General features: G+C 30.7%; 2 protein-coding genes across 2 annotated transcripts in view; both read right to left on the bottom strand.

Annotated features, from left to right (window-relative positions):
* Positions 1-428: 428 nt before the first annotated feature.
* Vps2 (vacuolar protein sorting 2) lies at positions 429-1,557 on the bottom strand. The gene is made up of 2 exons (XM_065498868.1): positions 1,185-1,557; positions 429-1,119 (listed from the first exon to the last, which is right to left on the bottom strand). Exons 1-2 carry the CDS (start codon positions 1,495-1,497, stop codon positions 686-688), a joined length of 747 nt encoding a protein of 248 aa, XP_065354940.1. The 5' UTR covers positions 1,498-1,557; the 3' UTR covers positions 429-685.
* Positions 1,558-2,275: 718 nt separating this feature from the next.
* Positions 2,276-27,232, bottom strand: part of LOC135949338 (C2 domain-containing protein 5) — a 43,475-nt gene continuing 18,518 nt past the window's right edge. The window contains exons 6-13 of the mRNA XM_065498869.1: positions 5,326-5,656; positions 4,863-5,257; positions 4,126-4,801; positions 3,964-4,051; positions 3,355-3,681; positions 3,126-3,293; positions 2,962-3,066; positions 2,276-2,893 (exon numbers count right to left, since the gene is read on the bottom strand). Coding sequence (XP_065354941.1) covers positions 2,831-2,893; positions 2,962-3,066; positions 3,126-3,293; positions 3,355-3,681; positions 3,964-4,051; positions 4,126-4,801; positions 4,863-5,257; positions 5,326-5,656 — 2,153 coding nt within the window. The 3' untranslated portion in view covers positions 2,276-2,830. The remainder of the gene's footprint in view (positions 2,894-2,961; positions 3,067-3,125; positions 3,294-3,354; positions 3,682-3,963; positions 4,052-4,125; positions 4,802-4,862; positions 5,258-5,325; positions 5,657-27,232) is intronic.

Raw genomic sequence — 27,232 nt, forward strand, 5'->3', positions numbered from 1 at the left:
GGTTCGAGAAAAATCTTTAAGAAAACTTTAAAAAAAATTTTAATTAATAATTTTTCACTAGGCGTTTTTAGATTTCGCGAAAAGAACGTTTGTTTATACGTCTTAGTTCGAAGTTTATTAGATATTAAATATTGGTTTTAGGAAATATTTTTGACAACTACTATTAAGACATTGACACTCTGTATTCTAATAGGGTCGTAAATTACACTTTCTGAAAGTGTAATTTATGATTTGATAATTTTGCAACCTGGCCAATGGTTTATATTAATAATTTGTCTTTTTATAATTTAAAAATATTTACGATTATATCGGTAACGTTAGCCAACCTTGCTAAATTGGAATTCTAGACCTTTTCATTGATTTTTACCACAGCCTAACAGAGTGATTAGTGAGTGCTTAATTCTTAAGATAATAATGACACAGAAAAGTTAAAGATTTTTAAAATAATAAAAAAACTTTATTGATTTTTTTTGTTAAAGAATTCGTGTTACACCCAGGATAAATGTTTATCAATACAAGTTCCATTGCAATAATTACAAAAACATAGCTTTTTTCAATATACATATTTATATTTGTGTGGTTGGTGGTTATTCGACAATGAGATATCAAATAAATAAAATCCGAAAAAAAAATCATATAAAAACAAAAACTATTTTTAACACAGTACAATGCCTGGCAGGAGAATTTAGTCTCGTCGCAATTTATCCAAACGAGCCTGTAAATCAGCATCGGCATCCGACATGGGAGTCGAAGGACCACTACCGCCAGTAGCTCCGCCACCCCCACCACTGGGACTACTAATAGCGCCACCAGCTGCTCCAGCAGCCACGGCAGCTGGTGTATTCTTAACACCACCAGCTATAGATAATGAACCTGAAGCGGTAGGCAGGTCTCCTAGCTGTTCACCCAATTGCAAGCCCAACTCATCCAATACCTGAGACACAACGGCATCGGTCTCCTCCTCATCGCCCTCATCTTCCATGGCATCGTCGATAGCATCGTTAATCATTTCCTCCTTCATGTCCATCATTTCCGATTGTTTTTCGAAATCTTGTAAAATCTTTTGGATTTGTGGTAAATTCAATTGACGATTCATATTCTGCATGGCCTTTGTAACGCCTAAAATACATAAAAACTCAATTAAAGCTAATTGATATCAACAATATACAAGATGCTCCACTTACCCTTCATGGCCTGAGCCATAGTATTCTGTGATTTTAATGTCTGTATTTTCAGCGACACTGCCTGTATGTTGGCCTTCATTAGCATAAACTTCTTAATGTAACGACGTGTGCGTACCAAATCTTTGGCCATTATCTTAACCGCATCCATTTGTCCCTCCTTGGCCATTTTCTTGATGTCGGCTATAATCTTTTTCTCCTGCTGTTCCATTTTCATACGCTCCCTGTCCAAGTCTCTCATGGCTTTGTTGAGAGCTCTTTGATTTTTGCGTAGCATCTCATCGGGCGAGATTTTCTTGCCAAACAACCAATCCATTTTTATTTAATTTATATTTCTTTTAATTGCTTAATATTATTTGTTTTGGAATTACTCAGTTCTTTGAAGTTGATGAAAAAACTTTAGGTATTATTAAAAATCGCAATTGTTTTTGGTAATAACAGAAAATGAAAACATTACTCATCTGTGCTTCTTCTTTTTTACTATCAGTCATTCACCGCTAATGATGACTTCATTTATGTGCCACTAGGAAAATTAATAAAATTGACAGTTATACACAGTGAGAAATTGGAAAAAATTCTTGAACAAAAGGTTTTTCATAATACTTTAAAAAATCTATTTCGAAATCTGACCGTTAATTATTTCAAAATTTTAACAAAAAAAGAACTACATTGAAAAAATATTTGCAACATTTTTATAATTTTTCTTTTTGTATCGGGAACACAAAGTAAACAGTTTCATGAAAATAAACATCAACGATTATTTAAAAAAAAATAGTTCTCAACTGTTTGAACTATCACGCTTTTTTGTTTTTAAATTGAAACAAATTTAGGTGTTTTGGACTCTCTGCTTTATTTATTCAGACTCAAATAAGAGCTAAAAAATTGCGAACATCGTTATTTGAAATTCTTGTTTTTTCGCATATCAGATGAAAGGTATTTTGAAGCACTATTTAAAGATATCTAACAGAGAGCAAGCAAAAATGTTAACGCCTTTATGCTTATAATTAAAAGATCTATCAACACACAAAAATAAATTTAAAATAAAAGCTGTTGTCATGATCTTGAAAAATCATTAAAAATAAAACACATTAATATTTTAGTTTCGACATTTTTTTGATTTATTGTTTTTTTTAATTTATTTAAAATTTATTTACTTTTTTCACAATTTCATTAATTTTTTTAAAGTATATATGCACTGTTTACAAAAATACATTTCAAAAAACTTGTTATGTTTTGAGGCTTAGTTTTCAACCTTAATTTTAATACAAGTTTAAGTACATTCTATGCATAGTCACAGTTTAAATTATTGCATTAATTAATTAAAACTAAGCTAAGTCAAAATTTAGTTAAATTAAAAAATGTTGGCAAATTTTAGATTGTCAATGAAGATATTTAATAACAAATAAAAAAAAACATTTAAACAATTGTTAAAATAAATAGCAGTAATAGTAAAAACACACATAAATAAATAAAATAGAGAGCAACAGTGGTAAGTAGTTGTTTTTGTTTTTTTTTAGTAATTGCTTTTATAGGAAATAAATTGGCTAAAGTATTGCAATTTAAGATTGTGTAATTAACAACTTTCAGTTAAATTTGTGATTAGGTTGCGCTAAAATTTATGTTTAATTCTCATTATTGTGGCAAACATATCAATCGTCTTGATGATATGAAACAACAACCGCATCGCCACCAATACTTATAAGACATTGGCCCTAAAGGATAATAATTACAAAAGATTAAATAAAATATTGTAGTAACATTTAGTAGACTATAAACTTACTTGATTTTTATGCTGATTATCGAATAGTATTAATTCTGTTAGGTAAAACGAGACCATGGCATTGCCACCCAATGCTGATATATGAGCTCTAACAACAGCCAGAAGCTGTTTAAAAATAAATAATAATATCTAGATTTCCTTAATTATTAAAACCTTTTACTTACCTCTGTGATAAAACCGTGAACAAAGCCACTTATGCCACCATTTTCCCTTATAGAGGTGCTTTCTCGTATAAAGAAGAAATTTAAATTACCCAAATACTTTTCAATTTTGCAACCTGGTATAAAACTCAATGGGGTTATATCCACGCCATTTCTTTCGTATACACGATTCTGAAATATTAATTTCCATTGAAGAGAATTGAAAATTGTAATTTTCTTGTGTGAAACTTACATGTCTCTGTCGAACGGACCCTGGAGCTGAGGACAATTGTATGGGTGATGATTTGCGATTTTTAAATAATTGTGCTCCAAATAGCGGTATATTGGTGGCTGGTGTAGGTGTCTCCACCATATGATCCTCATCTAAGGGGAATATGTAATCTTCATCTTGGTGCAGCTGTTGTAATTTTTTACTATTAATCTCGCCTGCCGACTGGGTATGAGTCATCGAGTCATTACTTTCCGATTGGCCATTCGTTAAGTTTTTACGCTTGTTTTTTGATTTACTAGGATCACCTAGACCCAAAGCCATGCCAGTTACTAAAATTTGAATTTGATCCTAAATGTAAAAAAAAACGGAATTAAAAACCAAGTGATAATATGCCAAGAAAAATAAATTCATTCTATGTTAATGTCTATGTTAATATCTTTGTCAATATCAATGTCTATTTCAATATCTATGTACGTCTATGTAAATGTCTATGTCAGTGTCTATATAAATGTAAATTTTATGTCTAGTCTAGATATAAAACAACAAGTTTTTTAAGACAAAAGATTTTCCTGTAAATTCTGAATAAAACATAAAACTGACTTGCAGAGCAATTGTGTACAAATAACTTACACTTTCCGGGAAGTCCAGTTTAAATTTTAAATCACAAATGGCACATGGTATCATGGTGCGCAATTTGAAATAAATAGTCTGCAGTAATCTGTAAAACAAGCACAAAAATAAATAATTTTTAAATTAATAAATACTTTTTATTAAATCATTTCAAATTCCTACCTCTGAAAATGCTTGGGAAAACCACTAACAGTTTGTCCCGTATCTGTTTTTGCCCTCCACACCTGCGTGAACATTTGTAAATTCTTTACCGCCTCCATATCCATCATACCCGGTACTTTTTGTGTGCTAACCACATGGAAACCTTCCGGTGGCTGGGGTTCCATTAGCAGCGATATAATTTCTAAATCTTCTATATCATCTACCTCCAAAACACAAGTATCCTTGTTGCCGCAATTCAAATCTACGTCTACACCCTCCTCATCGGAGTCATCGGTATCGGAGCTTTTGTCCAACATATCCTGATCCATGGATTTTAATTGATAAATTTCCTGGTAACGTTCAAACGTTTCCTGTAATTTCTTTTGTAGTTCATTCAGTTTTTGCTTATCAGTCCAAGAGTTGCCAGCAACTATTTTAGGTACTTGTGGTACGGGTAAAGCTGTGATGAAGAGAGCAGTGCCAGTGGCCACCAAGGCAATCATACGTTCACCGATAGAAACTTGCACTCTTAGGCCAAATATTGCATTCATGCCCTTGGCCTTTAGTTTATTTATGAGGACACGATGCAGCTCGTATTCCAGAAAGGGTAAACCATCGGAAATTTCTTTAGCATTCAGTTCTGAGCGTAAATCTTTCTTGGCTCTAACAACCTGAGCCTGTAGAAAACAGCCGCGTCCTAAATTTTTATAAATTATCATAAAAAATTGTATGTTTTAGGTATTTTTAGGTACTATTACCTGTTACTTGTATGGACTCGGGCACTTCTAGAGTGGCTAGCAGAACATCCGGCACACGACCTTTCAAACATATTGCACATTTCTTCATTTTAACATTGAACGGTACCGAGGTGACATTGTAGGGCACATGACAAACAGTACAGCAAGTTTTTGACACATTTAGAAGTGAAGGAAGTCCGTAACGTTTACCCGCCGAGCCATTCGATATGCCACTGCCCATATCCTTGGTCAAGGGATCGCTATTAATAACATTTCTCTCTTCCAGAGATACAGACATGCCACTACCACCAGCAGTTTTTGTTATATTGAAAATATCATTCTGTGATATTGAACGATTGTAGCCCATATTTATAATGGCTGCCGTGCCGGTGGCCGAGAGAACACACACATCATCGCTATTTTAAACACAAAGTCATTAATGTTAGCAATTTTTGTTATTGAGTAAACTTAAAAATATACTTACGATATTGTGGTCAACTCCGAGTAACCCAGTACCACATTACAACCTAAAGATCTGGCATGAGATCTAATCTCCATGCGCAATTCTGTCCACCAGGAATCTCGGATTTCTGGCTCATCTGGATTGGGTACTCTCTCCAATAATTTCACCGATCTAGCTGCCACAGTTGCTCCAATATGTAGTATCAGACCGGGTGGATATTTGGTCATCGTTAGAAAAGGATACTCCAACATATCCATGCCTTCCGAATTGGACGATTTACCAATAGCAGGGCCCATACGCATCATTGCTGTGGCTGCCATCAAACGATCACTGGCCACACAAAATGAATTTCCTAAAGAACACCATAATCACTGAGACTACTTTCAATATGATTTATTTTATAAAATACGGAGAGTTAAACATTGACAGCCATTTGTGGCCGGAGACATAAGTATGTATGTCGGTGAGATAGTGAGTTAGTCAGTGAATGGGGGGTGGAATGGATTAATGTAATGTGAAATGAGTGAATGTGAGAGATGGATGCATATATAAGAACTACAGGCAAGGATATACATTAGTATTATATATGTCTTTATTTTTTCAACTTAAATACCACATTTATATTTATAGTAAAAGTAGTAGTAGTAGTTTTAGAAGTTGAATGAACGGATCTATCAAGAGACACATTTCATACCATTGCTCTCATGCGCATTTTTTTTCTTATTATTACGTATGTACATTGACAAAAAACAAACAAAAATATACATCATATACTATATTTATTTATCTATTTATGATTATTAAAATCCATGCTTATCGTATACAATGCACTCACAAGTATTTATAATTAAACATTTTAGCAAAAGTCATGGAAAATTCTACATGTTCCCAAAGAGGAGCAAAAATACTTATAACCCCATTTTGTAGTTTCTCTAGATCAATAGTATTCTGGTATTTCGAAAAATATTATTCGTATGACCCCGTAGTCCGATTAATGGTAATGCTAGGATAAGGACTGATCTAAGAAAACAGGGCTAGTTTTGCTGTTTTAGAGGATTTTTCCATGCCAGACGGTAAATTTTTAAAATTATATAATAGAGAATTGAAATTTAGCTTCATAACGACCGGATTTTAACTAGCCGGAGACTAAAATATCTCAGGCAAATGAAATAATTCAATGAATTCAAAGAATATTTTGGATAAGTCGATATTCAATCAATTCTAAAAATGATAGCTTCATAACAACCGGAGTTAAACTAAGCCAATGATAGTATACATTTCTTCAAATACTACATGTCTTTAAATATTATAACTGGGTACAGCTGAATATTTTTCGCTGTTAATGAAATAATCCAATGAAATCAAAGAACATGTTGATCAAGTTAAAACAGTTATGCCATTAAGGGCAAATTTAAAATTATAACCGGAATTTAACTAAGCCAATGATAGTATACATTTCTTCAAATACTACAACTAGGTAACGTCTAAAATATTTCGGGCTAATGAGAACATTTTGAAAAAGTCAACTATCGGTTAGAACCATTCTGGCTGTAATGGTCAACACAGTTCAAAAATATTTTACAAAGAACCCGAATACAAAATAATTGCAAATTAACAAACAACATTCAAAGATTATCATAATTCTTTTCAAAGATTATGGAATTCTTATCAAAGATTATGGATAAGAATTTCAAAAATATTTTACAAAGAACCCGAATACAAAATAATTGCAAATTAACAAACAACATTCAAAGATTATCATAATTCTTTTCAAAGATTATGGAATTCTTATCAAAGATTATGGAATTCTTAATTTCATTCGGCTCTAACAGGATTTTGGATTATATTTTTTAAAGACTCCCTAAACATACACAGCCTCAAAAGTGAGTAAACACCAGTGAATTTTTTGATTTTTTTTAAGATCATGAAAATCATAGTTAAATCTTTTTTTAGAATCGAATCTATTATTCAGCCAAATCTCCAACAAACTGAAACTTTTAAATTTTAATTGATGGATAGATTTTAATTGTAGTTTTTTATATAGTTAGTAGCTTTTATTAATCAAATAAGGCCCTTAAGGTTTTGGTTATGCAAATGAAGAATTAATAAAAAAAAATTTTAGGATTTCCATTATCTTAAAAAATCAAATAATTTGTGGAGTTTACTCACTTTTTGGAATAGTCTGTGCGTATTAACTCTCGAAAATAACAGAAAACTATTTGTATACCCTTCACAATGAATTTTGTAATTTCTACATTTTTCATTTGCTACCCTATACATTAGATATTTATCATGGTTGGCTACCATTACCGCTAAGCTACCGTTACCGAAATAACTGCAATTACCTATACCCCTAAAATACCGTTACCGATATAATCTTAAATGCCGGGACCGAAAAATAATTTCAATTACTGGGTGTATGACTTAAAAATGAGAGATTTTTTCAAATTGTTAGCTTTTATTTTGAAACATTTGTTCAATATAAATTAATTTAAAGTATTGGCCATTGTTAGCAAAGTATGGATTCCGAGCCAAAATTACTGTTCATCTTTTGAGGCCTAGATCGAATCAAGCCAATATCGGATACTCAGTTCCAATGTGAAGCGTATTCCAGAGATACCGTTGTGCATCGATCGAAACAAATAGTAGTCTGACGGGGCACATTCTTGACTATAAAGCGGGTGAGGCAAAACTTCCCAACCACATCATTCTAAATACTTTTTAACAGATATTGTAACATGTGACGAGCGTTGTCATGATGGAATAATACGGTTTCATGTCTTGCATATTCTTGGCGTTTTTCGGCGAATGCTCGATTCAAACGAATCAGTTCCGTTCGTTACGGGTTCCCTGTTATATTCTGGTCAGATTTTAGCAGCTCATAATAGATAGGAATCTTTTGCTTCCACCAAATACAGATCATTACCTTACCACCTTGGACTTTGGTATTGAACCGACTGGTTGGATGGGCTTCACATACGATGTAATCGTAATGGATGCATTTTTCATCGAAAGTAATATTTTACAGCGTTCTGCTTCAATTCATATGCTACCCAATTTCCCTGCTTTTGGATGAATCCTGCTGCTCGCAAACATTTGCAGATTGAGTAGCTCAAAATGAATTTGCAAGCTCTTGTTGAGTTTTATAACAATATTCATGGTCTTCAACTTTTTTGGCGGGCCTGGGCGATCTTTGTCTTTCGTGTCAAAATTAGCACTTCGGAACCGCACAAACCATCTCTCGTACGTTGAAAGCGATGGAACACATTTATCATAAGCTTTGGTGAGCTTTTTTTCTTCAAATTAACGAAGTAAAGCAAAACTTCCCGCATAAAAAACTTCCAGCAAAAAAAAACTTTGTTGTTCACATTATAATTGAGAATAAATGACGGATATGTACCCTTCAAAATTACATATAAATTATTAAAAACCGAGTTCAAAAGTTCCGCATTTTTAAGTATTTTAATATATTAGCAAAAGTATAAAAGTCGACTGTTTTAAAATTCCTATATTTATGTATAATTCGAATGGTCGAAAAGTCGACTATTTAAAATTGGAAAAAATTCGAAAATTTAATTTTTATATAAAAAATACTTAAAAATTATTTGCAAAATGAGTGATTTTCATACAAAAACCAATCAGTAAATACCACTTAGCAACCCAAGTTTTGATCGAAGCCTATCACTTGTAATTTTATAAAAATTCATTTGAAACTAATGTTTGTTAAAATCTATGCTGGAAAATTATATAAATTCCTCTCCTAAATGAGTTTAAAACGATTTAATATAATTTTAACTATCATATTACTAAATCACTTGTGAGCCAACAAAGCGAGGAGTGAAAGAAATTAGACAAAAATATATATAGTATTGGAATACATATACACTTTAGAATTTACTTATTTTTTCGGAAAAAAAAAAACGTTTAAGTAAAGTAAGGATTACAATACACCTACACATATGTAAGAAAGTAGTAGTACATACATTAAATTTAGGATACACAAGAAAAAAAAAAACAATGAAATAGTTACAATATTGTACATAGATTTAATGTACAATTTGCATACACTCTACTTACTTTTACGATGTATAACTGTTTTTATTTATTTAATAGAGAGCAGGTTTTTTTTTGATATTTATTTTTGATTTGTTTAACGAGAGCATGGCAGTGGAGAGTAGAGTAGAATACATATACAATAGTAATAATAATAATGTTAGGATGAAATGTTAATTTTCATTAAAAAAAAAAAATTCATTAATTTTTTGTATGAAACTCTACACATGAACAGAAATACGCACACATACACAGACACACACACAGATACATTTATATAATTTGATTTAAAATAGTAAATCCTTTACAAGATTTGTTTTTGTATCTTTATTCAAGAAAACTCCATTATTTTGAGCTAAAACTAAAAATATTAAAATTAACGGACGTTTTTACACAGTGTTTGTTGAGTGTTGTAAACCAAATTTCTAATTGCATTTATATAAAATTATTGTATTACATTAAAATCAATTGAATTTCATAATTTTTAGAGTTTTATTGTTGCAAATTTCCGCTCTAAACCCTTTATTTACGAATTATAAGCAATTTTAGTTATTTTGGAATTTTGTATTAAAAAATGGATTTTTATTGGGAAATATCAGTGATCACAGAATTTCATTATTTTCGCTCTAATCCTTTTATTTAACGATTTATAAGCAATTTTAGTTACTTTGGAATTTTGTATTTGAAGAAATCTGGTGTATCTCAGCGGGTATTGGGGATTTTGGAGATGGACTGTATTTGTATGTGGGGATGTGTAGATGAATGCTTGAAAGAACACCAAGTTTCTCATAAAATATATGTTTTCTCAACAAGTTGAGAAAATATATATGAGGATTGATTTAGGATAAGTGGAAATAAGAGTTGAATAATTAATTAGAATATATTAGGGTATCTGTATGAGTGTGTGTGTGTATGTAAGTGAGCTCACCTTTTATGTGTGTGTGTGGGGTTTTAGTTTTAGTTAAATAATAAGAATTTTATAATTTTTCTTTTCAAATTCAAATGTACAATTTTTATTTAGGTTTAAATTTTCATTTAAGTTAAATCAATTAGTTTTAAATTTAGGAATAAGATTTTAATTATGTAGGTGTAAGTTTTAGCAAATTCGATTTTAAGTTAAATTATATAAATATAATTTAATACAAATTAGATTTTAGGTTTAAGTTTTTAGGTAAAAAAAATAGAAATGTTTTCTAGCTGAAGGTTGCAAAAGAAGTGAGTTAACAATATTGTATAAAAGAAATAGCTAGGCTTATTTTTTACTACAATTTGTATCTTCGAATGTTAATAATTCACAATAACAGTTCTTAGTGATTATTTTACAAGTACTTAAGTGACTACTTTAGGTACAATTCATTTTGTTATTATTAATATACAAATTCAATTTACGTTACAAATTCAAAATACGTTAAAAATTGAAACTATATAAAAAAATCATTTTGTATGATTTATTTTATTTTTATAAAATCATAGGATTTTATACATTCCGGCCACCAGGTGGAGGAGTTGTTGGTTGGACGCAAAGCACCTGGGCCAAGGAACGTATGGCTTCTGAAATGATGCGTTGGTTTGGTACGGATGAATTAGATGGTTGTACGTGATGATGTGATGTTGACGGCGGACGACGATGATGATTACGTGGTGGTGAACGTCTTGGGTCTCCACGTTTTGGTTTCTTTTTTTTTTTTCTAATCGGCTACGAATTCCCGGATGGAGCAGCGTATGGTGATAATTGCCGCATCGCTGACATGTGTCCCTTGATGGACAGTCCCGCAGGACATGGCTCTTGGCCAAGCAGTTGACGCAGTACTTATGCTTGCTGACAACATAGTGCCTAGTACGGACATCCATATTTAAAAACCGCCGGCAGAAACGGATTGAATGGAAATTCTTGCAGAGTCGGCACTGGTACACGTCAGGGTCGCGTCTGCGTTGTTGATGTCTTCGGTGATTATAGGTTGAACTGTGGAAAAGTAAAAAAAAGAAGAATAAAACGAAATTTTGGGATTAGTATGAGTTTTTGTTGATGGGGAAATGATGGATATAAAGTAAATTTGAGCAAATATAAATTCAAGAGTGTAAATAATTATGAAATGAAAAATATGAGAGGAATAATGAAAAGTGTTTACGATACTTGATGATTAATTTAGAGGTAAATAGCACAACTTTACAATTGGCCTTTTTATCAACCCTGTAGCAGTTCTAATATCTGCGACACGAACGTTGTCATCTGTACTAATGTAAGTATTTTCTACTCTTCCCAGTCGCCATTCGCAAGGAGGTAGCAAATCATCCATGACGACTACGAGATCTCCTGATTTCAAATTTGTTGAGATATTTTTCCATTTGTATCTTTTATGTAGAGATTTTAAATAGTCTTCTTTCCATCTAACGGCTAGCTGTTGATGAATCGCTTTTAGTTTATCCCAGCGATTCATGAGTCCTATTTTCTGGTTAGATGGTTCTGGAAAACTCATAATAGGAGAACCTCTTAAAAAATGTCCTGGGGTTAGAGCTTTAAAGTCTGCAGGATCCTCTGACATGGCCGAAATGGGACGGGAGTTTAGAATTCCTTCTATTTGAGTTAGGATGGTAGCGAATTCTTCGAAATTAAATTTATGTGAGCCTGCAACTCTTTTCAAGTGAAATTTAAAACTTTTGACGGCTGCTTCCCATAACCCACCCATGTGAGGAGCGTGAGGGGGGATAAATATCCATTCGAGACCATGAGTAATATATTTTTGTGCGATATCTGTTGAGGTCGATTTTATAAATGAGTCAAATTCACCTTTTAGCTTTCGACTGGCTCCAACGAAATTACGGCCATTGTCAGAATATATCCTGAAAGGGAGTCCCCGCCTCCCAACGAAACGAGAAAATGCTGCACGAAAAGCTGCTGTTGACAAATTAGAACATACTTCAAGATGAATTGCTTTTGTGCTAAAGCACACAAATACGCATACGTAGCCTTTTATTATAGCTGCATTTCTGAGAGTTGAGCTTTTCAATTCAAATGGGCCGGCGAAGTCAATTCCAGTGGTTTGAAAGGGAGCTGTGAGCTTGCATCTGTCGGGTGGTAAGGGTGACATTATCTGAGTACATGGCCTTTGTTTATAAATTATGCATGTCTTGCAATGACGTAAAATCTTTTTAATACGAAGCTTTAATCGGGAGATATAAAATTCTGTTTGGACCATTCTACATATTTGATTACATTCTGCGTGGGCTAAAAATAAATGCAAATGTTCCAAGTAAAGCTGACAAAATCGAGAATTACCTGGCAGTATTATAGGGCATCGTTCACGATATGGCAAGGATGCGTTTGAGAGACGTCCATTTGCTCGCAGAATATTATCTGAATCCAGAATTGGGTTAAGCGTTTTTATCGAGCTTCTGTTAGAGATTGGCAGAGAATTTGAGATGTCTTTAAATTCTGCCTGATAGTGAAATTTTTGGGCTAAGGTTATTAGTCGCAGTTTAACGAAATTAACCTCTTTTTGAGTAAGAGAAATCTGGGATTGAGAAAACTGGGATCTAAATTTTGTAATACTGTTATGGTAAAATCGAAATACGTAAGATAAAACTCTTAGAGCCTTGTGATATGACGAAAATTTATTTAAAATATCAGTGTTTTCAACAGAGCTTTGTAAACATTGGACTTTTTCTTCGATTTTTGGAGTTTGAAATTGAGTCTTTTTGGGCCATTCCGACTGTGGGTGAGTTAGCCAAGATGGTCCTTGCCACCATAAAGTATTGTTTGCGAGTTCTTGTGGTTTACATCCGCGAGTACCGAGATCAGCAGGATTGTCGTGAGTGCGAACATGACCCCAGGTTGCATTAGGTAGAGCGTTATGAATTTGTGCTGTTCGATTAGCAACATATGTTTCCCAGGTCCAGGGAGGTTTTGAAAGCCATCCAATGACAATTGAAGAGTCTGTCCATAGAAAAATTTCGCATTGAGGCAATTTTAGAGATTCTATAACATATTTTACTAATGTAGCTAATAGTACAGCACCACAGAGTTCTAATCTAGGTAAACAGACTGGTTGTAGAGGGGCTACTTTGCTTTTTGCTATGATTAGGTTACAGAATACGACTTGAGATAAACTTTGACAACGTAGGTAAACTGTTGCGCAATATGCTCCTTTGGATGCATCTGAAAAGCCGTGAATCTGAATTGTATCTTTGGGATTATATTGAAACCATCTTGGTATTTTTATCGTGTCAATGTGAGAGAGATCTTCAAGCAATTTATTCCATTTATTTAGAATTTCAGAGCTGACTTTATCGTCCCACTGTTTACCTTCGAGCCATAGTTGTTGCATTAGCATTTTAGCTCTAACAACTATAGGAGTTATCCATCCTGCTGGATCGAAAATTGAGGCTATACCTGACAACATTTTTCGCTTAGTGATGCTTTCCGCTTGAGATATTGGTGAGAATGAGTAGGTAAATACATCAGTTAGAGCATTCCATTTTATTCCTAGAGTTTTCGTAGCACTTGTCTCATGGAATCGTAGTAAATTTGAGTCATATAAATCTTCGTTTGGTATTTGAGCCAGTAGTTGAGTATCATTTGCGGTTATTTTCTTTAAGATAAATCCAGCGGACTTAAGAGTTTCCAGGATCTGAGACTGTGATTCTATTGCTTCTTCAACTGTATGCCCACCAGACAATATGTCGTCTACATATGTTTCCTGACGCAAAATTTGAGCAGCTTTAGGGTATTTTTCTTGAGAATCATCAGCGAGTTGATGCAGCGTGCGGATGGCTAGAAAAGGTGCGCAGTTGAGACCAAATGTAACAGTCTTCAGTTGAAAATCTTTAATTGGGCTGGTGTGATTTTGTTGGTATATTATTCGCTGAAGAGGTCTATCATCTGGGTGAACTAAAATTTGGCGATACATTTTTTGTATGTCGCCACTGAAGACATATTTGTATATTCGCCAGTTGAGAATTACAGTTATTAATTCCGTTTGTAATGTGGGACCTGTGTATAATACATCATTAAGTGAAAAACCTGATTTTGTACTACGAGAGGCATTAAACACTACTCTCACTTTAGTGGTTTTGTGTTCTGGGCGAACTACTGCGTGATGAGGAAGATAAAAGGAGAAATATTTACCATTTGACACAATTTCCCGATATGAAACTGGTTCCATGTGATTGAGAGTTAAGTATTCTTCCAGCACGTTGTTATATTCTTTCTGGAGTTCTGGAGTTTTAGATAAAGAGTGGTTTATACGGGAATATTGGACAAGAGCTAAAATTCGAGAAGGGCCGAGAAATTTTGTATTGGGAAATTCCTTTTTTAAAGGAAGTCTGACGACATACCTTCCATTTGAGTCTCTGGTTGTCGTTTGCTTATAAAATGTTTCGCAATATTGATCTTCTTCCGAAATTATGGGCTTTAAGGGCAACTCTTCCTGTTCCCAAAATTTTCTGAGTGTGTTATTTAGAGCGGAGTTTTCGGAAGGAGTGACAGTTGTCGTAAATGTTTGGACCGAGTTAGTTTCAATTGGGCCGCTTAAAACCCAGCCGAATATAGTGTTGTACGCCGAAGCTTGTCCGCAGATACTTTTTTTAATACCTTCAATGTTAATGAAATGTTCTGAGTCATTTCCGATAATTAGATCTATATTAGAAGAGTGGTTAAAATTGGGATCTGCTAGATCGAGACTTGAGATTTGAGCGGAGTTAGGAAGCTCAAATGAAACTGCGGGAATTCTTTTGGTCAGTTTTTGTAGTACGATAGCATTCAACGAGAATCTTAAATTGTAACGCTTAGCAAATAAAGTAATATTACATTCTTTATTGGCTGATTGAACTTGACCTCCGATTCCCACAACTTCTAGTTGAGCTTTCTGATATGGTAATTTAAGAAGTGATCTAATACGTTCAGATATGAATGTTCTTTGGGAACCTGGGTCGATTAGTGCTCTTATTGTGAACAATTCCCCAATGTGTTCTACTTGTACTAGAGCGGTACGAAGTAATATGTTAACGTTATTAGATGCGAAATTAGCTTGGACTTGGCAATTTGCCGATGTTGAGGGAGTATCATCGCTATGTTCAAATTTCTGATTACTAGCTGAATTGTTTCTTTTCTGTGATGAATTAATGTTCTCATTATCTTGAGTGAGTTTGGGCTGGTTTTGGGATTTTTGCAAATGTAATAGAGTGTGGTGGTCAGATTTGCAAATAAAACAAGTATTTTTGCTTGAACATTTCGTTTTTGTATGACCAGAGGCGAGACAATTGTTGCAAATCTTATTCTGGTAAACGTAGTCTATTCTTTGTTGCACTGTATACTTTCTAAATTTTCCACAAGATCTCAAGTGATGATCTCCATTGCAGAGTTTGCATGAGTGATTCAACTTTTCTTGTGAAGAGTACGATTGTATTTTGGAATGAGAGAAGGTTGGGAGACTGAATCGTTCTTTTGTGGTTTTTATGGATGATATTCTCTCAACGACTTCGAATCGGTTTACAAGAAATTCATCCATTTGCGCCCAAGTGGGCATTTCACGTTGAGTTTTGAACGATTGTTCCCAAAGGGCTAGTGTGTCGTCGGGCAATTTGGTAGAAACTAAATAAATGAGAATTGGGTCCCATCCTTCTACTTTGACATTAAGTGCTTTAAGGGAAGTTAGACAATCTGTTACTGTGGAATGAATTTTTTGAATGGATTCGCTGTTTTCTGAAGGTGCGACAGGGATATTAAATAGAACTTTTAGTTTATTGTCTACTAAGACGCGCTTATTGTCATATCGGGACTTTAGTGCGTTCCATGCATGATCGAAATTTTCATCGCATAGTGTGTATCGTTTGACAATTGCTCCAGCGCTACCACTTGTTTTTACTCTCAAGTAAAATAGCTTTTGGGCTTTTGGGATTTCAGTATTTTCAATGCATGCGGTTGTGAAAAGATCACGAAATGATGGCCATTCTTCGTAGCTACCTGTAAAGGTGTCTATCTCACAAGGAGGGAGTTTTATGAAGGATGTTCTTGTTGCTATGGGAAGAGCTTGAGGTATAAGACTGGAACGAGCCATTGAGTTTTGCATTTCACATGCCCTTGAGAGTTTAAGCAGATCCATTATGTGTGATCTACATGTGTAATATGTTTCAGAACATGCGTTGAAATTGCTTTTTGCTTCCTCTTTGTAGTCTTTGCTACTTTCGGATCTTGGGGAAATCATTAGCGATTCGTATGAATCTTGCAATTTTATCCATCTTTTATCAAGATCTTCTAATTTTATTTCCAATACAGAGTCTGTTTGATCCTCTATATCAGATTTGCCGAAATTATTACAGAACGTAATTAAGTGGTCGCAATCAAAAAGGAACTTTTCATGCTTCACTGAAGTACCGTTTTCCTGAGAAGTCATCTTTCTAATGAGTTTTGAAAGAAAATTAAGTTTTAAATGAGATTTAAAGAGTTTACTGCTATTGTGTAGGTACACGTCAAATTAGCAATTAGTTAAAACTGCGATGTGAATATTCACTATTGCGATTGCAATATGAGGGTTAGAAAAGTTTTACCAAATGCACTTTGAGTGTGGTATAATGAGAGATGTACGGGTAAGATTCAAGCCAAAACTTGTCACAATTTTGCAGTTAGAGGTTAGTTTGCGAGTAAAATTTAGAAATTTATGACTCTTTAAGGAAAAACGAGCACGAGTACTAGATAGTCCTAGTTAATTGCACCAGATTGTTTATTTTTTAATTTGTAAATTGGTAATAAATAGGTAGGTTTTGAAGACAATTAGATAAATTTGACGATGTGTAAATAACTAATCTGTCACAAATGTTTACTGGAACACGTTTACGTATGTATGAGAATCAACGAGATTTAAATAAGTAGCTACAGTAAGCTTTGCTGTTAATTTAAGTAATTTGAATTGTTTAAAACGATTAAAAATTCCTAAATAATTAAAATTTTGTTCACAATATTTAAATCTGTGAATTTTAATTATTTATGTAAAGTTGTACGTTGGTTTAATATAAATGCCGTAGATTTTTCATAAAAACGTATTTAATTATAATTTTGAATTGGTTTATTCACAATTTGTGCCGAAATAAATGTTAAAATCAATAAATTTCAAATGCACGAATAGGTATAACTCGGAGAAAATTAAAGTAAATGAAATGGTTGTGATATGCGAAAATTAATTTGAACTTTATCAATATATTTTAATAATAAAGTGGTATAAACAAGTGTGTAAGTAAAAAAATATTACCTTAGTTGCTTTTATTCTTACGTTGATTTAATTTAATTAATTGTATTTGATTTTTTAAAAGAAAAACGTTTACGATCTGTGCGATTGTTATTTTGTTTGTTTATTTTTGATCTTTGTTTTATTTTTTCGTTTGCGTTTGACGTTTGTTTTATTTTATTTTCGTTTATTTTGACGTTTGTTTTATTTTATTTTCGTTTATTTTGACGTTTGTTTTATTTTATTTTCGTTTACGTCTTTTGAAGAAATTCACCACACCAGTTTAATTTTCTTTTTGTTTGCTCTCTTATTTTTATTCTTGCGTTATTCTTTGGTTGATATTTTCGTTGATTTCTTTTGCATGTTGATCTTTAACTTCTTATTTGTTTTATGTTTCTTTTTTTTTACAAATTGAAAGAATTAAACTATTTTTTTGTTATGTTTTGTTGAAAAATAAAAAATTTGCTTTTAATTATATTTTTACTTTTATAATTTTTTAGAAATATTTAGCTTTACTTTTTATATTGATTTAAAAAAATTTGGTTCGCTACTATGTATTTTTGCTTTTTTTTGTTTTCCTTTTGTTTCTTTTTTGTTAACACTTAGAAAAATTAATTTTTTGTTTGAATTTCTTTTGTTTGATAAAATATAACGATTTAGTTACTTTTCACGTTAAGCCACTGTAATAAATTTTTTAGAAAATTATTTTGTTTTGCTTTTTGTTGTTATGCTTAAGTAGTATGTAAATAATTTTTATTTTATTTTTTTTTTTTAGTTCGTGTTGTTTCTTGCAAAAAATTTTTTTTTGTTTCTTTTAACAAAAATTTAAGAGAAATTTCTTTTTCTGTTAAAATTTATAATTTGAATTATACTTTTGTTAACTTCTGTTTAAATTTATTTTGTATTTAAATTTTATTTAAATTTTGTTTGGTGCTTTTTAAACTTTTTGAAAAAAAGGAAAATCAGAACTGATCACTTTACTTTACACTTTTGCAAAATTTTGTTGTTTTCTTTTTCTTTAACTATATTCTCTTTTTTAGTATGTATATTTATATACATGGATGTATGTACATATATACACAGTGAAAAGCGAGATGGATATAGAGCACTATTTTTTCTTTTGGTTATTGAATTTTTTTTTTTTTTTGAATTTTACTGTTTTTATATCTAACGGTATTTTGTAAAGTTCTAGAAAAAATTTTATGTATACTAAATTTTGTAATTTTATATTTTAATGACTTTAACGGATTTTATTAACTGTAATTTGTAGGCTTTTCAAAATATTTTTTTTTACATTTACCGGTTTTTTTTACTGTATTTTACATAAAATTTTTAGATCTGTATATGCAATTTTGATGCTTTTCACTTTATATATTTATTTTAGTATGTTTTTGTTGTTTTTTAACGCTTTTTTTAAATTTTTTGTATATTTTTTGCTTTATTTTAGTATATTTTTGTTGTTTTTTAACTAGTTTTAACACTTTTTTTTTTCAATTTTTATACTTTTTTTTGCTTTTGTATATTTTTTGTTGTTTTTAACTAGTTTTAACACTTTCACTTATTTAAATTTATTTTTGTTTAAGATTTTTTTTCACTTTTCAGCTTTTTATTTGATAAAATCACTATTTTAGACGTAGTTTTTAGATTTTTTTTGTATTTAACTCTACCGTCGCGTACGCGTGTTTTTGTAGTTTTACAAACCATAGATTTTTTGTGTTTCTTAATTACCTCATTCTCTTGTGGTGAGACAGCAATTAGGGTAGTGATGTCAACTGGAACTTTTACTTTTTCAGTGAAAAAGGACCATGAAGAAATCTGGTGTATCTCAGCGGGTATTGGGGATTTTGGAGATGGACTGTATTTGTATGTGGGGATGTGTAGATGAATGCTTGAAAGAACACCAAGTTTCTCATAAAATATATGTTTTCTCAACAAGTTGAGAAAATATATATGAGGATTGATTTAGGATAAGTGGAAATAAGAGTTGAATAATTAATTAGAATATATTAGGGTATCTGTATGAGTGTGTGTGTGTATGTAAGTGAGCTCACCTTTTATGTGTGTGTGTGGGGTTTTAGTTTTAGTTAAATAATAAGAATTTTATAATTTTTCTTTTCAAATTCAAATGTACAATTTTTATTTAGGTTTAAATTTTCATTTAAGTTAAATCAATTAGTTTTAAATTTAGGAATAAGATTTTAATTATGTAGGTGTAAGTTTTAGCAAATTCGATTTTAAGTTAAATTATATAAATATAATTTAATACAAATTAGATTTTAGGTTTAAGTTTTTAGGTAAAAAAAATAGAAATGTTTTCTAGCTGAAGGTTGCAAAAGAAGTGAGTTAACAATATTGTATAAAAGAAATAGCTAGGCTTATTTTTTACTACAATTTGTATCTTCGAATGTTAATAATTCACAATAACAGTTCTTAGTGATTATTTTACAAGTACTTAAGTGACTACTTTAGGTACAATTCATTTTGTTATTATTAATATACAAATTCAATTTACGTTACAAATTCAAAATACGTTAAAAATTGAAACTATATAAAAAAATCATTTTGTATGATTTATTTTATTTTTATAAAATCATAGGATTTTATACAGTATTAAAAAATCGATTTTTATTGGGAAATATCAGTGATCACAGAAATTGATTTTGGTTGGGAAATATCAGTGATCACAGATTTTCATTATTTTCGCTCTAAACCTCTTAATTAACGAAATATAAGCAATTTAATTATTTTGGAATTGTGCACTAAAAAATTGATTTTGGTTGGGAAATATCAGTGATCACAGATTTTCATTATTTTCGCTCTAAACCTCTTAAAGAAATATCAGTGATCACAGATTTTCATTATTTTCGCTCTAAACCTCTTAATTAACGAAATATACGCAATTTTAGTTATTTTGGAATTGTGCACTAAAAAATTGATTTTGGTTGGGAAATATCAGTGATCACAGATTTTCATTATTTTCGCTCTAAACCTCTTAATTAACGAAATATAAGCAATTTTAGTTATTTTGGAATTGTGCACTAAAAAATTGATTTTGGTGATCACAGATTTTCATTATTTTCGCTCTAAACCTCTTAATTAACGAAATATAAGCAATTTTAGTTATTTTGGAATTGTGCACTAAAAAATTGATTTTGGTTGGGAAATATCAGTGATCACAGATTTTCATTATTTTCGCTCTAAACCTCTTAATTAACGAAATATACGCAATTTTAGTTATTGATTTTGGTTGGGAAATATCAGTGATCACAGATTTTCATTATTTTCGCTCTAAACCTCTTAATTAACGAAATATAAGCAATTTTAGTTATTTTGAAATTGTGCACTAAAAAATTGATTTTGGTTGGGAAATATCAGTGATCACAGATTTTCATTATTTTCGCTCTAAACCTCTTAATTAACGAAATATAAGCAATTTTAGTTATTTTGGAATTGTGCACTAAAAAATTGATTTTGGTTGGGAAATATCAGTGATCACAGATTTTCATTATTTTCGCTCTAAACCTCTTAATTAACGAAATATAAGCAATTTTAGTTATTTTGGAATTGTGCACTAAAAAATTGATTTTGGTTGGGAAATATCAGTGATCACAGATTTTCATTATTTTCGCTCTAAACCTCTTAATTAACGAAATATACGCAATTTTAGTTATTTTGGAATTGTGCACTAAAAAATTGATTTTGGTTGGGAAATATCAGTGATCACAGATTTTCATTATTTTCGCTCTAAACCTCGTAATTAACGAAATATAAGCAATTTTAGTTATTTTGGAATTGTGCACTAAAAAATTGATTTTGGTTGGGAAATATCAGTGATCACAGATTTTCATTATTTTCGCTCTAAACCTCTTAATTAACGAAATATAAGCAATTTTAGTTATTTTGAAATTGTGCACTAAAAAATTGATTTTGGTTGGGAAATATCAGTGATCACAGATTTTCATTATTTTCGCTCTAAACCTCTTAATTAACGAAATATAAGCAATTTTAGTTATTTTGGAATTGTGCACTAAAAAATTGATTTTGGTTGGGAAATATCAGTGATCACAGATTTTCATTATTTTCGCTCTAAACCTCTTAATTAACGAAATATACGCAATTTTAGTTATTTTGGAATTGTGCACTAAAAAATTGATTTTGGTTGGGAAATATCAGTGATCACAGATTTTCATTATTTTCGCTCTAAACCTCTTAATTAACGAAATATAAGCAATTTAATTATTTTGGAATTGTGCACTAAAAAATTGATTTTGGTTGGGAAATATCAGTGATCACAGATTTTCATTATTTTCGCTCTAAACCTCTTAAAGAAATATCAGTGATCACAGATTTTCATTATTTTCGCTCTAAACCTCTTAATTAACGAAATATACGCAATTTTAGTTATTTTGGAATTGTGCACTAAAAAATTGATTTTGGTTGGGAAATATCAGTGATCACAGATTTTCATTATTTTCGCTCTAAACCTCTTAAAGAAATATCAGTGATCACAGATTTTCATTATTTTCGCTCTAAACCTCGTAATTAACGAAATATAAGCAATTTTAGTTATTTTGGAATTGTGCACTAAAAAATTGATTTTGGTTGGGAAATATCATTTTGGAATTGTGCACTAAAAAATTGATTTTGGTTGGGAAATATCAGTGATCACAGATTTTCATTATTTTCGCTCTAAACCTCGTAATTAACGAAATATAAGCAATTTTAGTTATTTTGGAATTGTGCACTAAAAAATTGATTTTGGTTGGGAAATATCAGTGATCACAGATTTTCATTATTTTCGCTCTAAACCTCTTAATTAACGAAATATAAGCAATTTTAGTTATTTTGGAATTGTGCACTAAAAAATTGATTTTGGTTGGGAAATATCAGTGATCACAGATTTTCATTATTTTCGCTCTAAACCTCTTAATTAACGAATTTTAGTTATTTTGGAATTTGCACTAAAAAATTGATTTTGGTTGGGAAATATCTGTGATCACAGATTTTCATTATTTTCGCTCTAAACCTCTTAATTAACGAAATATAAGCAATTTAATTATTTTGGAATTGTGCACTAAAAAATTGATTTTGGTTGGGAAATATCAGTGATCACAGATTTTCATTATTTTCGCTCTAAACCTCGTAATTAACGAAATATAAGCAATTTTAGTTATTTTGGAATTGTGCACTAAAAAATTGATTTTGGTTGGGAAATATCATTTTGGAATTGTGCACTAAAAAATTGATTTTGGTTGGGAAATATCAGTGATCACAGATTTTCATTATTTTCGCTCTAAACCTCTTAATTAACGAAATATACGCAATTTTAGTTATTTTGGAATTGTGCACTAAAAAATTGATTTTGGTTGGGAAATATCAGTGATCACAGATTTTCATTATTTTCGCTCTAAACCTCGTAATTAACGAAATATAAGCAATTTTAGTTATTTTGGAATTGTGCACTAAAAAATTGATTTTGGTTGGGAAATATCAGTGATCACAGATTTTCATTATTTTCGCTCTAAACCTCTTAATTAACGAAATATAAGCAATTTTAGTTATTTTGGAATTGTGCACTAAAAAATTGATTTTGGTTGGGAAATATCAGTGATCACAGATTTTCATTATTTTCGCTCTAAACCTCTTAATTAACGAAATATAAGCAATTTTAGTTATTTTGGAATTGTGCACTAAAAAATTGATTTTGGTTGGGAAATATCAGTGATCACAGATTTTCATTATTTTCGCTCTAAACCTCTTAATTAACGAAATATACGCAATTTTAGTTATTTTGGAATTTGCACTAAAAAATTGATTTTGGTTGGGAAATATCTGTGATCACAGATTTTCATTATTTTCGCTCTAAACCTCTTAATTAACGAAATATACGCAATTTTAGTTATTTTGAAATTGTGCACTAAAAAATTGATTTTTGTTGGGAAATATCAGTGATCACAGATTTTCATTATTTTCGCTCTAAACCTCTTAATTAACGAAATATAAGCAATTTTAGTTATTTTGGAATTGTGCACTAAAAAATTGATTTTGGTTGGGAAATATCAGTGATCACAGATTTTCATTATTTTCGCTCTAAACCTCTTAATTAACGAAATATAAGCAATTTTAGTTATTTTGAAATTGTGCACTAAAAAATAGATTTTGGTTGGGAAATATCAGTGATCACAGATTTTCATTATTTTCGCTCTAAACCTCGTAATTAACGAAATATAAGCAATTTTAGTTATTTTGGAATTGTGCACTAAAAAATTGATTTTGGTTGGGAAATATCAGTGATCACAGATTTTCATTATTTTCGCTCTAAACCTCTTAATTAACGAAATATAAGCAATTTTAGTTATTTTGGAATTGTGCACTAAAAAATTGATTTTGGTTGGGAAATATCAGTGATCACAGATTTTCATTATTTTCGCTCTAAACCTCTTAATTAACGAAATATACGCAATTTTAGTTATTTTGGAATTGTGCACTAAAAAATTGATTTTGGTTGGGAAATATCAGTGATCACAGATTTTCATTATTTTCGCTCTAAACCTCTTAATTAACGAAATATAAGCAATTTTAGTTATTTTGGAATTGTGCACTAAAAAATTGATTTTGGTTGGGAAATATCAGTGATCACAGATTTTCATTATTTTCGCTCTAAACCTCTTAATTAACGAAATATAAGCAATTTTAGTTATTTTGGAATTGTGCACTAAAAAATTGATTTTGGTTGGGAAATATCAGTGATCACAGATTTTCATTATTTTCGCTCTAAACCTCTTAATTAACGAAATATAAGCAATTTTAGTTATTTTGGAATTGTGCACTAAAAAATTGATTTTGGTTGGGAAATATCAGTGATCACAGATTTTCATTATTTTCGCTCTAAACCTCTTAACGAAATATAAGCAATTTTAGTTATTTTGGAATTGTGCACTAAAAAATTGATTTTGGTTGGGAAATATCAGTGATCACAGATTTTCATTATTTTCGCTCTAAACCTATTAATTAACGAAATATACGCAATTTTAGTTATTTTGGAATTGTGCACTAAAAAATTGATTTTGGTTGGGAAATATCAGTGATCACAGATTTTCATTATTTTCGCTCTAAACCTCTTAATTAACGAAATATAAGCAATTTTAGTTATTTTGGAATTGTGCACTAAAAAATTGATTTTGGTTGGGAAATATCAGTGATCACAGATTTTCATTATTTTCGCTCTAAACCTCGTAATTAACGAAATATAAGCAATTTTAGTTATTTTGGAATTGTGCACTAAAAAATTGATTTTGGTTGGGAAATATCAGTGATCACAGATTTTCATTATTTTCGCTCTAAACCTCTTAATTAACGAAATATAAGCAATTTTAGTTATTTTGGAATTGTGCACTAAAAAATTGATTTTGGTTGGGAAATATCAGTGATCACAGATTTTCATTATTTTCGCTCTAAACCTCTTAATTAACGAAATATAAGCAATTTTAGTTATTTTGGAATTGTGCACTAAAAAATTGATTTTGGTTGGGAAATATCAGTGATCACAGATTTTCATTATTTTCGCTCTAAACCTCTTAATTAACGAAATATAAGCAATTTTAGTTATTTTGGAATTGTGCACTAAAAAATTGATTTTTGTTGGGAAATATCAGTGATCACAGATTTTCATTATTTTCGCTCTAAACCTCTTAATTAACGAAATATAAGCAATTTTAGTTATTTTGGAATTGTGCACTAAAAAATTGATTTTTGTTGGGAAATATCAGTGATCACAGATTTTCATTATTTTCGCTCTAAACCTCTTAATTAACGAAATATAAGCAATTTTAGTTATTTTGGAATTGTGCACTAAAAAATTGATTTTGGTTGGGAAATATCAGTGATCACAGATTTTCATTATTTTCGCTCTAAACCTCTTAATTAACGAAATATACGCAATTTTAGTTATTTTGGAATTGTGCACTAAAAAATTGATTTTGGTTGGGAAATATCAGTGATCACAGATTTTCATTATTTTCGCTCTAAACCTCGTAATTAACGAAATATAAGCAATTTTAGTTATTTTGGAATTGTGCACTAAAAAATTGATTTTGGTTGGGAAATATCAGTGATCACAGATTTTCATTATTTTCGCTCTAAACCTCTTAATTAACGAAATATACGCAATTTTAGTTATTTTGGAATTTGCACTAAAAAATTGATTTTGGTTGGGAAATATCTGTGATCACAGATTTTCATTATTTTCGCTCTAAACCTCTTAATTAACGAAATATACGCAATTTTAGTTATTTTGAAATTGTGCACTAAAAAATTGATTTTTGTTGGGAAATATCAGTGATCACAGATTTTCATTATTTTCGCTCTAAACCTCTTAATTAACGATATATAAGCAATTTTAGTTATTTTGGAATTGTGCACTAAAAAATTGATTTTGGTTGGGAAATATCAGTGATCACAGATTTTCATTATTTTCGCTCTAAACCTCGTAATTAACGAAATACAAGCAATTTTAGTTATTTTGGAATTGTGCACTAAAAAATTGATTTTGGTTGGGAAATATCAGTGATCACAGATTTTCATTATTTTCGCTCTAAACCTCTTAATTAACGAAATATAAGCAATTTTAGTTATTTTGGAATTGTGCACTAAAAAATTGATTTTGGTTGGGAAATATCAGTGATCACAGATTTTCATTATTTTCGCTCTAAACCTCTTAATTAACGAAATATAAGCAATTTTAGTTATTTTGGAATTGTGCACTAAAAAATTGATTTTGGTTGGGAAATATCAGTGATCACAGATTTTCATTATTTTCGCTCTAAACCTCTTAATTAACGAAATATAAGCAATTTTAGTTATTTTGGAATTGTGCACTAAAAAATTGATTTTGGTTGGGAAATATCAGTGATCACAGATTTTCATTATTTTCGCTCTAAACCTCTTAATTAACGAAATATAAGCAATTTTAGTTATTTTGGAATTGTGCACTAAAAAATTGATTTTGGTTGGGAAATATCAGTGATCACAGATTTTCATTATTTTCGCTCTAAACCTCTTAATTAACGAAATATACGCAATTTTAGTTATTTTGGAATTTGCACTAAAAAATTGATTTTGGTTGGGAAATATCTGTGATCACAGATTTTCATTATTTTCGCTCTAAACCTCTTAATTAACGAAATATACGCAATTTTAGTTATTTTGAAATTGTGCACTAAAAAATTTCATTATTTTCGCTCTAAACCTCTTAATTAACGAAATATAAGCAATTTTAGTTATTTTGGAATTGTGCACTAAAAAATTGATTTTGGTTGGGAAATATCAGTGATCACAGATTTTCATTATTTTCGCTCTAAACCTCTTAATTAACGAAATATAAGCAATTTTAGTTATTTTGGAATTGTGCACTAAAAAATTGATTTTGGTTGGGAAATATCAGTGATCACAGATTTTCATTATTAACCTCTTAATTAACGAAATATAAGCAATTTTAGTTATTTTGGAATTGTGCACTAAAAAATTGATTTTGGTTGGGAAATATCAGTGATCACAGATTTTCATTATTTTCGCTCTAAACCTCTTAATTAACGAAATATAAGCAATTTTAGTTATTTTGGAATTGTGCACTAAAAATTGATTTTTGTTGGGAAATA

The sequence above is a fragment of the Calliphora vicina genome, chromosome 1 (assembly GCF_958450345.1).
Source record: "Calliphora vicina chromosome 1, idCalVici1.1, whole genome shotgun sequence".
Taxonomy (NCBI): domain Eukaryota; kingdom Metazoa; phylum Arthropoda; class Insecta; order Diptera; family Calliphoridae; genus Calliphora; species Calliphora vicina.